The sequence below is a fragment of the Elephantulus edwardii genome, unplaced genomic scaffold (genome assembly GCF_000299155.1).
Source record: "Elephantulus edwardii isolate Elephantulus edwardi_28Jun2011 unplaced genomic scaffold, EleEdw1.0 scaffold00071, whole genome shotgun sequence".
NCBI lineage: Eukaryota > Metazoa > Chordata > Mammalia > Macroscelidea > Macroscelididae > Elephantulus > Elephantulus edwardii.
The window spans coordinates 5,532,479-5,546,159 of NW_006399821.1; the positions used below are offsets into that span (position 1 = coordinate 5,532,479).

Below are 13,681 nucleotides of genomic sequence, written 5' to 3' on the forward strand. Positions count from 1 at the left end.
GTAGTAAATGTAGGTGGACTAATTTCAAGGGACTCAGAATGAACTGGGAAGGAAAGTCAGTGTCAGTAAATGGTGACAGAACATCTCCCAGCTGACATACAAGGGAGGAATCGGGCAATCTCAGCTTTACCTTCTTCAGACCTGTGGAGTCATCTTCAATGTCACGTGGCAGCAGGATGACCATGCTGAGTTCGTTGTCTTCATAAGGCAGTACTAACACATGGCACTTTACTTCATCAATATAGCCGTAGGGAAATGGCTTCTTCTGAAACATCATGTTCACCATTTTTTTATCTTTCTGAGCAGGTGAAAGAGACTATCAGTCAAGTTAACTGTATTCTTTTATATTAAGAATGTTTTTTTTAAATTTTATATTAGTTTATTCATAAAATTAGAATACATTATATTTGAGAAAAGATTATTTCCATCACTCTCACACCCCTCCCTCATCAAATTATTTTTTTAATGTTACATTTCCTCACTTTATTCAAATAGAATTGGGCTTCCTTTGTGTTCCCTCTATGAAATACTTTCTGCCACTTCCCCATGAAATAGATGGCATTCACCAGCACGAGTTTAGTCAAGTTGTTAACCACACCTGAAGGTAACAAGTCTGGAATTTTCCCTGAAAAGACAAAGAAATATTTTTTTTAAAAAAATCTTCCTATCTTAAAACTCAATTTGAACTAATACTACACTAGTGTTCAAATGTGGTTCAAATGTATAGCTTTCTACTTCATTCTCTTTTAACTAGAAATTCAGTTAGTAAACTCAGCCAAAGTTTAAATTGGTTAAGGTTTATATTGGTTACAGAAGTCAAATTTTGTTTTTGCTCTTGTTATGTGCCCTCTAGTCTCCTGTGACTCATAGCAACCTTAGGTACAAAGATCCGAACCCTGCCCCATTCTGAGCCAGACTCATTTTACCCAGGGGATTCCTTTCCTGCTCTGTATCCTCCATGCTTCCAAGCATGATGTCTTGTCCAAGACTGATCCCTCCTGGCCACATGCCCAAAGTATTTGAGAAGGAGCTTCAAAATCCTAGCCTTCAAGTAGAAACTTTGTTTAATTCTTTCCAAGACAGACCTAATTGTTCTCCTTGCAGTCCATGGTATGATCAATACACTTCTCCAGCACTAAGTGAAAGTTTAAAGGAATTTGGTATGTAAACCAGAAGATGAACACATCTAACCATTGAGAATGTCAACTCTTGGTAAGAGTGTGCTATTTTTCCCATTTTTTTGTTTTTTGAGCATAAATTTTTTTAAATTAATTTTAATGAAAGTTTACAAAGACTTTGGATTTCCATACATTCATTATTGGACTTTTCTCCCTGCCCATGCCTCCCCCAATTTGCTCTTCTCTCTGAAAAGTAAAAGAAAAATTCTTTCATTGTTATAAAATCCCTCCCCGCTAAGTCTATTTCATTATCCTGCCTTCATTCTTGACTCCTGTCATAACAATAATACCTAATCATATATCCCTTTTAAACAGTTCTTTCCCTCATCTGTTCAATGCAGTATATATTATTACAGTTTACATTATTTATCTGCTTTTCCTCAGTCTTCCCCCAAGCCCTATGTAATTTCCCTTTTATAATAGTGGCATTATGCAGTATTTGTCTTTTTGTAACTGAGATATATCCATCAGCAAAATGTACTCCAGGACCACCCATTGTGTGTAATATTTTATGAGTTCCTTGTTTTTTCAATGCAGTGTAGTGTTCCATTGTGAATATAATCATAACTTCTTTATTCATTCATTTGTTTATGGGCACTAGGATTGTTTCCAACTCTTGGCTACTGTGAACAAAGCCACAATAAACAATGTACATATATATGCTGGGGGGGGGGCAATTCTGGATTCTGTAGGATATATTTCCCAGTACTGGAATTGCTAGGTAAAATGCTATTTCTATTTTCAACTTTCTGAGAAAGAGTTACAAAGCTTTCCATAGTACCACAGTAAGAATAGTAAAATTCAACAAAACAACAAACAACTTATGCTGGCCAGGTTGTGGAGAAACTGGAGCCCTTATTCACTATTGGTAGAAATATAAAAGGCTATTTTTATTTGATAGTATGTCAAACAGTGAGCCTTATCTTATTCGTTGTCTTTACTTTTCAGATAAGTATAATTTTTTTTTTCAGTTTTAGCAAATCACCTTTTCAAATCCAACCAGTGTACTCTCATAATAATGATTCTAACCAAGACTTTTTTATCTAAGTCTCTTCTCACAGACTAGGAGTGTCCTAGTTATAGGAATCTGCTGTTGGGAAAGGACATTGTAGAAATCAGAAGACAGACATGTGAAATAGGGTGTAAGACTGAACAAGCCAACATTGATCCCAACAAGCAGGAAATATTTGAAAGGATATTGGTAAGACAAAGCCTGTGAAGACTAGTAATACATTCTCTATTCCCTTCCATATGTATATTAAATTACTTTAGGCAGGCTGGATTTTATCAGCACATTTCTTCTATTGGTTTTACATGTAATATTAGCTCTTAATTCAAAGTATCACTTAGCCAAGAGAGTGGGGGTGGGGCATGGAGAAGAACCTAGATACTTTATATATATATTGGGTCTAAGCTATTATTTTGGTAAATTTCTTATATTTGGAAGTTCTTCAGACTTTAATGAAGTGGGGAGATGACATCACATTTACCACCATCTGACTCTGAGTGCATCTGGATAGGACTTGAGGGAGTGGAAGAGAGCAGGGAAGAAACACAGAGGAGGATCTTGGGCCTGAGGTAAAGGTTCACATGTCATTCTATCCCATACCTTCTGTCTGGTCTTTGACCCACTGGTTTATCTCCTTCCTCACCTCCTCAGAGGCATGCTGGAAATCCACACTGGCCAGGTCAGCCCCATAGAATTTCTGAATTGTTGCCAAGAAATCCTATAAACAAAAAAGAGGAACTGTCATGAGTAGTTTTTATTACATACAAATATTGTTATGTAAAATCTGTAAGAGCAACAGCAATCATCCTAAGAAACCAAATTCCATTCTCACACAGCAGGTCTTAACTCTTTTACTTTTGGTGTTTTATCAAATTTATAAATTATTCCTATCAAACTGTCTGAAAGAATTTTAATAAAGGAACATATATTGGCTGACTGTTCAAGAGGTTCCTGGCACATCCTTCTACTGCAGGCACCATGTACATAAGAGCATGTCATGGATAAACAACCTTCTCTGCATCAGGTTTCCTTTTTATATTACTTTTCCGAAGGGTCTCATCTCACAGACACAGGAAATCAAGTCATACTGGAAACGAATATTTCTAAACACTGGTGGCCTAGTGAGTAAAAATTTGCATTGCCATCACAAAGACAAGTTGTTCAAATCCACTACATGCACTGGGGGAGAAAGATGAGCAGTACAGATTCTAAAATTTCCCTAAAGTGTTTCAACGGAGTCAACTCACACTAAACAGCAAAGACTTGAGTTTATCTGTAGTTGTGGGTTTTTAAAAATTGGTTCACATGCATAATTAGTATACTTTGTGTTTCACACATTCCTTCATTCCCAATGTTTTTTATAAAATTAATCACCACTGATTATGACGTGTGAACTAACATAGTCTTTTAAGGACAAATAATACATAACACCATTATTGTAAAAAAGAAGGATAACTAACAAAATGAGTGGAGTTTTTGAGTTGAAAGTTTGGAACTGACTTTATGTTGTGGCCAGGGGCATTTGAGAGTACACAGTGGGCACTACTTACAGGGAGGTAGTGATAAGTCTTCTCACCATATAACCTGTTAGCAAGTTTCAGCATATAGGAGGTATCACGTTTGTTGATTTCAGCCTGCAGACACTGAAACTTGGAATGAACTTCCTCAACCTTATCGAGATGAAATGCCTGAAAGAAAGGAAGCATTCTTTCCATGAGCATTTATTTTGAAATCCCAAAGGGATTGTATTTGTGATCCTGAAAATAAAAGGTATGCTTTAATTTAGGTTACTGATGATTCCCCAATCAGTATCTTTTAATTTTTCTTTGGGTCAAACATTGTTGAATCCAAAATGTAAACCTCTGTGAATCGTGATTATTTGATATACAGATATTTTTTCTAATTTTCCTCCAAAAAAGGAATGGCTAATAAATAAACTAAAAAAAGAAATGATTGAAATGCCTAAAGAAAGTTTGTAAGATATTTTGCCAAGAAAATTAAAAATTATATCTGTACTTTTTCATATATATGGAAATAAACAATATCTGTAACATTTCTTTTCTGGAGGTTAAAATATGAACAACAAAAATTACCATTATACAAATTCTGAAACAAAAAATATTAAGTATTGAAATGTTACATTTTGTTCAATGTCTTTAGATGAGGATTCCGAGAATAAAAGGGATGAACTCATTGGCATTTCCTAATCTGAAGGAACTTAAGACAAATACAAGCCTCAAGTGACAGCCTTTAAGAATGCAGTGGAATAAAAATGATATGGGCAAAAAATTGAATAATACAGGAAGTATTAAAAGAAGATGGAAGGAGTTCACACTGAGTCACTATACCAAAAAAGAAATGGCTGATACAGATGAATTTCTGGAAACAACATATACTGAAGAGAAAATAGTTATAAACCTGCTCTAAAGTAATTAGCAGAAAACTATGTCCCAGGAATTGATGGAATACTGGTTGACATATTGGAACAAACAAAAGAAACCCCAGATGTGTTTACCAGGTTGTGCCAAGAAATCTGGAGAACAGCTACCTGGTCTACTACTGGAAGAGATCCATATTTACTTGATTCCAAAAGAATCATATTCCAACAGAGGTTAGAAATTATTGAACAATATCCTTAACATCACATGCAGGCAAAACTCTGCTGAACAGTATCTACAACTGACAATAACAGAACATCCACAGAGACCTGCCAGAAGTGCAAACTGATTTTAGAAGAGCTCATGGCACTAGGGACATCATAACCCTGTATGTTAAACAATGAGCCTTATATTATTAGTTGTCTTTACTTTTCAGATAAGTATAAAATTTTTTTTCAGTTTTAGCAAATAGCCTTTTCAAATCCAACCAGTGTACTCTCATAATAATGATTCTAACCAAGACTTTTTTATCTAAGTCTCTTCTCACAGACTAGGAGTGTCCTAGTTATAGGAATCTGCTGTTGGGAAAGGACATTGTAGAAATCAGAAGACAGACATGTGAAATAGGGTGTAAGACTGAACAAGCCAACATTGATCCCAACAAGCAGGAAATATTTGAAAGGATATTGGTAAGACAAAGCCTGTGAAGACTAGTAATACATTCTCTATTCCCTTCCATATGTATATTAAATTACTTTAGGCAGGATGGATTTTTTTTTTAAATTTTATTTTATTATTTTTGTGTGCGTGTACCGTCAAATCAGATCTGACTGGTACAGGAGGAGATTGTCCCTCCTTCCCCGGCAGAGCATCCGGTGGATTCGAATCGTGCACCTCTGGGATTGTAGTTGCAGCTTCTTGCCACTAGGCCACCAGAGCTCCCCAGCAGGCTGGATTTTGTCAGCATATTTCTTCTATTGGTTTTACATGTAATATTAGCTGTTATTGCAAATATCACGTAGGAAAGACAGTGGGTGTAGGGCATGGAGAAGAATATAGATTCTTAAAGTGATTGAAAGCAGAGAGTATCAGAGAAAGGTCTATTTGTGTTTCATTGGCAATGCAAAGGAATTTGACAGTGCAGATTACAACATATTTTGGCTAATCTTTTGAAGAATGAGGATTCCAGAACATGGAATTGTGCTCATGTGAAACCTGTGTTTGGACAAGGAAGCAGTGGTCAAAACAGAACAAGGAAATTCTTCAAGGTTCAAAATCAAGAAAGAAATGTGTCAGGGATTGATGTATCCTTTCTCCATAATATTTGAATCCATATGTGGAATAGAGTATTTGGGAGGTTAGACTTTATGAAGAGGAATGTGGCATGATGATTGGAGGAAGAGTCAACGACAACCTGCCACAATTCAAATGACACAACCTTGGTTGCTGAAACAGAGAAGGCCTAAAGTGTTTATGAAGGAAGATAAAGGAACATAGCCTTCAATGGGGACTGAAGTTCAACACAAAAAAAGAAAAAAAAAGCAAAGAAAAAGAAAAACAAAACAAAAGCACCAAAGAAAACCACCACAAACCACTACCAAACCCAAAGATTGATTCCACTGAGTACCCGTGATAGACTGAGAAAATATGAGATTGTTAACAATTTCAGCTTTTGGTTCCATTACAGTCAGGAAATCAAAAGACAAATTGCATTGAGAAAATATTCTGTCAGTGACCGCACCACAATACTAAAGAGCAATGATGTCAGTCTAGGGATTATTGTGCACATGAATCATGTCTTGGTTTTCATAACTACCTGCTATACATCAAAAGCTAGAACTTATTTATAATGACAAAAGAAATGTAGATACTTTGGTGGTGCTGGAGAAGAATACTGAGCATAACCTGTACTGTCAAAAGAACAAATAGCTCTGTCCTTGAGAGGGTTAAGTCAAGTTGCTTTTTGGAGGCAAAGATTTTGCTGCTTCTTACATACTCTGTGTGTATTGTCAGGAGAGACAAGTACATAAGAAGGACATCATGCTTGGAAGAGTGACAGAATAGATTAAAATAGGAAGCTATAGGATGAGATCGATTGATACAGTAACTGGGATTATAGGCCTAGTTGTATTGGACAATAAGAGTGGCTCAGGATAGTAGAGGATTCAAAGCTATGGTGCATTAGGTTTCTATGTTTTGCAGTTAACAACGTGTTCAATACAGCACAATTTAATCTACTTTATAGGAAATGCAGGGCAAAATGAAGAAAGGTATTCAGTCAAAGAAAATGTCACCAATTTTCCTCCCTAAATCTCATTATTCCTGGGAACTGAAAATTTAGTTCTAATGTCCCACCAAAACACATATATTTAAAAAAAAAATTGTATTCATGCTTGGCATGGAACTGAGTGACAGTTAAAAAAGAAGACCCAAAAATTTTGTTGATCATGCTCCAAGCAAGTAATACGTAGTGTGTTGTGTTATCCAAAGCGAAGCAGGAACTAAGGAGAATATGGCTGACTGATAAGAAAGTTGTTAAAACACCTTTCTGAGGAGTATAAGTCCCAAGAGGACAGGGATGGACAAAACCTATCAATTGGAAGTTGGAGAGTAAAGATTTGAAGAATGAAATACAGGACACAGATCATTGGCCTGAACTTTTAATATTTGGTGGCACAGAAATATAGTAGTTATTCTCAAATACACTTTAGTAGTAATTGTAGGATCCACAGAGCATAGCTCTGCATACAGACATGGAATTAATTTACAGTGTAAAGGGTTGTGTCACTGACCTTGGACAGCTGTGCTTCGCTGTTACCCTTAGCCCCAACAAGGAGCATGGCCGCTGCACAGGAGATGCTGAAGGGAGAGAAGAAGATGTTTCCCGTGGGATCCTTCTTATTCAAAACATGAAACAAATCCAGAGTGAAGTGATTATTGGCTCTGGACATCTCCTCCATGGTCACAGACTAGGGAACACAGAAGAGAGTCCTGAGCTTTCATGTAGCATCCAGACACACTGGATAGCTGTGTCCTGGTCATCTGCTCAGGGACATGCTAAGCCAGTCCAGGGAGCAACCTGGAGCTTCATTTTTCTTTTCTTAACTCAGGAAAGCCAACAGTCTATCCCTCTCCCCTCTGCCAAGACCAGGAGTCTTCAAGAACGCATTCATCAGTACAGCCCAGTCAGAACCGACTCTTAGCGGAATTTCCAGTGAGATTTTTGTTTTAAAATATAATTTTACTTCATAATAATTTACTGACAAAGTTCATTTACATAATGGAGATCTCTCCATTTTTTTTCTACTCCTACCCCCACCCATCAAATTGTGTGACCCTGTTTAAACAACTACCCACCCCATCCAACACCTGCCTAGTCTCATCCTTATACTCTCACTCTGTCCCCCTGGGATCCTCATATACATGTTCTCAAATAATGGTATTACATAGTATTTGTCCTTATAGTCCTGAGTTAGTTCACTTAGCATAATGCACTTCAGTCCTTCCCAAGTTAGGTAATGATTTGCAAAATCATTGCTACTGCGTGCTGTGTAGTATCTCATTGTGTAAATATACAAAACCACTGGCAATAAGAAAGATGCAAATCAAAATGACAATGATATACCATCTCGCACCAGTAGCCATGACAAAAGTTTAATACAGGACAGCAAGTAATAAACTTTGGCGAGGTAAGGGCTCTTATGCATTGTTGTTGGGCTTATAAAATGGTACAATCTCTCTAGAAGGCAGTTAGTTTGGTGTTTCCTTAGAAAGCAGAACATAGAAATTCTGTATGACTTAGCTATTTCCCTGCTTGGAATATACCCTGAGAACATGAGAGCTGAGGCACAAAAAGAGATGTGTACACTTATATTTATCATTATTATTCACTTTCATAAGAACACGGAAATAGCCAATATGTCAAATACAATAGAATGGATTGAGAAATTATGATGCATCCAGGGAGATTTTATAGACTGTAATTGCAGGGTTGGAAATTGCCCTTCTTTCTTCCTCAGAGGAACAGTGAATTCCAGCCACTTACCTTTGGATTGGAAAGGAGACTTACCCATTATGCTATCAGAGCTTCCTCAAAGGCGGTTAGGCATGCAACCTGGAAATCTACCTGGCAAGGCAGAACACCTGGGTCTCTGCATCCCATGATTTTGTAGTTGTTCTTTCCAGACGTGGCATTCAACACCTCTAGGCCCCTTCTGATGTGTTCCCAGAGCCCTAACTAGCTCCAGCAAGTCTCCTGTGGTCTCTAATGGCTAAACACTGGCCTTTGCAGCTCAAGTAAATGTTCACTGCCTCCCCAAATACAGGCTAAGAGCAATACTAGTGATGCACACACCTTGAAGAATAAGAGCACGAAGGGAAATTTCTGTCAGTTTCTTGCACTGGTAGCCCGTTATTTTTCTTGAATGGTGTTGAGATGGAATTTACACATAGCTGATCCTCCATTTGGGGTGCAGAAATTTGTGAATCACATGGAAGATTTCACCTGTGGTTCTGCCACAAAACTGCTGGTGGATTCAAACTACATCCCTTTGGGAAAACAAGGCACATTCTTATTACTAGATCACTCTAATAGCAAGAAGTTGTGGTACCATGTCTAAGGCATGAGTTTGGAATCTGCTAGTTGACACAAAGTAGTATGAAGGTATCATCTACTGTGCTTATTACTGGAGGTCAATGAGTTGATTTTGCTCAATAATTACAGGGTTTCCAAAACACCTTCTTTCACATCCCCCAACCAAGTGTAATAGAAGGCTAGGTAAAATAATCTAGTTATTCACAGAGTAAAATACTGAGCCCTATATTTGTGCTCTCCTAATCCCCATTCCTCTTTCTAGCCATTCTTCCTTGCTGACATTTTTCCTAAGCTCAAGGTATTAACACACACTCATATGAAGGCAGTGGGTTTGCAAGGTCAGAAGGGTGAATGGGGACCCAGGCATCATCCAGCCATTGCTCTTCCTAACATGGCCTCTGTTCCTTACCAGTGGCAGCAGGACAGCTTGGTGGAGACAGTTAACCAGTATGAGGCCTGTGTGCTTTTATAGCGTGGAGAAAGAGTATACGTGCTCAAAGCAGGCTTAGTCAGACAGGTTTCCCTAGCACTTCCTTGTTCTCCTAATGCTGGAAGGGATCCTCTGGAATCCTCCCTGAGATTTCTGACTTGCCCCACGTCTCTGATACAACAGATTACTAATGAATTCAGAAGACGAGTTCCTCTTAGAAGACTGCCTATTCCCCTTTGCTACTGTTGCTATTTTGGCAATTGCCATTGAGTTAAGTATGACTCATGTCTTATGATTAACAGAAATGAAACCTCTCATATCTGTCACTATTCTTAACATCATCCACACATTTGAGTTCGTTGTCGCATGGCCTGTATTAATCCATCTCATTGAGGGTCTGTCTTCATCTTCCTTGCTGACCATCAACTTTTCCAAGCAGAAAGTTCTTTTCCAAGGAATTGCCTCTCCTAATATGTCCAAAGTGTGATAGGAAGATTGCATTGCCCATCTTTGACTTCAATTAGAGTAATTGTGGTTGCACTTTCTAATGTTTCTTCCAAGTTGTAGTTTTCATGGACATACACTGAGGGGGCTCTTATATAGAAAAAAGAAGGGGTTTCCCAAAATAACATGTGTGTCCAGATCTCTTAGGTACCCATGTAAGCACAGCTCTTAAATTCTCCTTCACAAGTGGTGAGGCCCTGAATCAGGCCAGGGAACCCTCTAAGAACTCTTCCTTATCTGCAAAATCAGTGTTGTTCTCCTTGAACTTGCTTTTTTCCATATGCCTATTCTTATTCACAATAAAAATTTATCAATGGATCAAACTGGAAATTATCAGGAGAATAAAGGATATAATAAACTCACATAAAAGGTAATTAACATTTGATTTGATCACTCCCTGGTTATAGAAGAAATACAAAATAAGATAAAAATGTTACTTGAAAGAAATGAGAGTAAAAATACTATATATCAAAACTCCTAAGATGTAGTAAAGACATTCTTCAGAGGTCAGATCGTAGTAATAAGCATACACAATAAAGAAGAAAGGAGTAAAAAAAAAAAACCCCAACATGTTTTAGCAAGTACCTCCAACAAATTGATAAAGAACAACTAACTAACCCAACAGACTCTAGAAGGAAGAGAATTACAAAGATAAGGGCTGGACTTAATGGGATAGAATACAGGAAAACAAGTGAAATAGTGAACACGACCAAGAGCTGGTTCTTCTAAAGGGTCAATAAAGGGACAAATCACTGTAAAACTTAAAAGAAAGAAAAGTAACAGATGAAATGATTAAAAATTTAAAGCTCTGCTATCAAAACAGAGCAATCTTTTTTCTTTCCATAACTTTTAAAAATAAATTTATTTTATACTGCTTTAACAAAGTTTGAAAACATTGTCTGTCACACAAGACCACTCTCATATCCTTCACCCCACCCACCCATCAAATTGTGTCACCCTATGATTAGCACTCACCTCTCCCCTGCCAATTTTAACCCCTCTGCTTCTACACTCCCGGCCTTGTATCTCATACTCATTCTATAATAATGATTTTATACAGTATTTGTCCTTGTGAGCCTGTTTTAGGCCACTCAGCATAATACTTTTCTGTCTTTCACAAGTTAGGTAGTAATTGACAAAATTCACTATGCTCCTGCATAGTGAGTAGTATTCCACTGTATGAATGAATGTATGACAACTTCTTAACCTATTTGTTTGTGGTTGGACATTTAGGCTGCTTCGATGTTCTTTCTATAGTGAATTGTGCTGCTATAAATATTGGTGTATAAGTCTCCATTTGAGCCTCAGTTTTCATTTTCTTGCTGTTTTTTCCAAGCAATGGAATAGAAGGGTCAAATGGAATTTCTATGTTCAGTTCTTTGAGGAAGTGCCAAATTGCCTTCCAGAGTGACTGCACCATTTTATAAGTCCCACCAACAATATATAATGGTTCCTATCTTGTCACATCCTCTCCAACATTTATTACTTTCTGTCCTGTCTTGGCTAGTGGAGTAAGATGGTAACTCACTATGCCATTGGTTGGCGTCTCTCTTACTGCCAGTGATTTGGAGCATTTCTTGAGGTGTCCTTTGCCCATTTGAATATCTACCTCTGTGAAAAGTCTTTCCATGTCTTTTGCCCATTTTGTAATTGATTTATCAGTCTTTTTCTTGTAGAGGCCCAGGAGTGTTCTACAAAGTTTCGTTATGAGTCTCCTGTATTAGATGGTATTTCCAAATGTTTATTCCCAGTCTTTAGGGTTTCTTTTACCCAAAATAAAACAATCTTAAAGTGATAATGACAGCCTATTGTAAAATGCTATGCTCCAACAAATTTTACAACCTAGAGGAAATAGACAAATTCATGGAAGCCCACAGTAGACTCATATTGACAAATACAGAAGTAAAACAGTCAAGCAAACTACAAAGTAAGAATTTCAGCAGGTCATCAAAAATCTCCCAACAACAAAGCCTCAGCCCAGACAGCTTTCCTGTTGAATTCTATAAACCATTTGGAGATGAAATCTCACTAATCTTACTTAAGTCGTTTTAAATATAGAAAAAGGAAAGGCTCCCCGCGTTAGTCTACAAAATAAGCATAACCCTGATACTAAATCAGGCAAAGACAGACATAATACACACCAAAAAAGTATTACAGTAAAATTCTTTGACACAATTCTTGCCAATAGAATCCAACAGTACATAAAAACAAAAATTATCATTATCAAGTGAGCTTATTATGGGCATGCAAGGATGATTTAAAAAAAATAACTAAATGTAATTCATCACAACAAAAGGAAAGGAAAGGAACAACGTGTTTGTATCAGTTCACGGAGAATACACCTTCCTTTTTAAAGCCTTTAACAAGACAGGAATTGAGGAGAATGTCCTCAATGCTGCTAAAAATGTATACACAAAACCAAGAGTCAACATTACTCTCAATGGAGAGACACTAAAACTTGGAAATTTTCCCTTGTTTCCCTTGGAAACAGAGACCAGGCAGGAGGGACCATCGCTTGGAGAAGGGCATCATGCTTGAAAAAGGACCAAAACAGCATAAGACAGAAACACCCAGGATAAGATGGTTTGACACAGTAATCAAGATAATAGGGGTCGGCGTGTCAGAGACAGTGAAACTTGCTGAGGTTAGTGCTTCGTTCAAAGTTTGGTGCATAGGTTAGCTATGAGTCACAGCTGACAAAAGCAACATGCTCAAGTCAACAATACTTCTACTTTAGAGGAAATGGAGAGTGAAAAAGGGAGAGTATCCAGTCAAAGAAAATGTCACTAATTTCCAACTATAAATTCTTGTAGGCATTTTCATTGTTTCCTTTTCAGTTTAGTCATATAATTATGGAGAAGGATTAGAACAAAATGGCCATAAAACCAATAATTATATCACACAAAAATATAAATTTGGATTTTTTATTGTTTCACATCAATAGTTTTGTACTAACTCTCATTATTCCTCGGACTGTATAACTTTCTTTAATATCCCACCTAAGCCATACATTTGTAAAACTAGATCCATGCCTGGCAGAGAGTAGAATGACAGCAACAAAGGAAGAAGATACAGAGAATATGGTCATGGTCCAAGGAAATACTGCGAAGCATATTACATATTATCAGTATATAATCATATGCAAAGCAGGAACCTGAAGCTCCTAGCCAAAGATAAGATGGCTGGATGACATGAAAGTCATTAAAACAATATTCCTTAGGAACATATGTCCAAATGTGACAGGTATTTATTTCCCTAGGCACTTGGATAGTCCAGGTTTGAAAACAATTGAAATCCAGCACACAGAGGCTGCGCCTGGGACTTTTTCTAGATGGTGACATAGAAATGCAATCATTTTTCTCAAAATCCTTTGTAGGAATTGTAGGAATCTATAGGGCATAGCTCTGTACCCAGACAGGAAACTAATTTACGGTGTAAAGGGTAGCATCACTTACCTTGGACAGCTTGCTGTGCTGCTGTCCTTGGCCCGAGCAAGGACACTGCACAGGAGATCTTGAAAGGTGAGATGTTTCCCGTGGGTTTGTTCTCCTCAGAACACAGAACAAATCCAAGGTAAATAGATTACTG

General features: G+C 37.4%; 1 protein-coding gene across 1 annotated transcript in view; it reads right to left on the reverse strand.

Moving 5' to 3' along the window:
- LOC102873922 (leukocyte elastase inhibitor-like) overlaps positions 1 to 7,525 on the reverse strand; it is a 10,835-nt gene extending 3,310 nt beyond the window's left edge. Inside the window, exons 1-5 of the mRNA XM_006888709.1 lie at positions 7,358 to 7,525; positions 3,738 to 3,875; positions 2,788 to 2,905; positions 483 to 625; positions 131 to 298 (exon numbers count right to left, since the gene is read on the reverse strand). Of these exons, the coding sequence (XP_006888771.1) occupies positions 131 to 298; positions 483 to 625; positions 2,788 to 2,905; positions 3,738 to 3,875; positions 7,358 to 7,525 (735 nt within the window). The remainder of the gene's footprint in view (positions 1 to 130; positions 299 to 482; positions 626 to 2,787; positions 2,906 to 3,737; positions 3,876 to 7,357) is intronic.
- Positions 7,526 to 13,681: the final 6,156 nt, after the last annotated feature.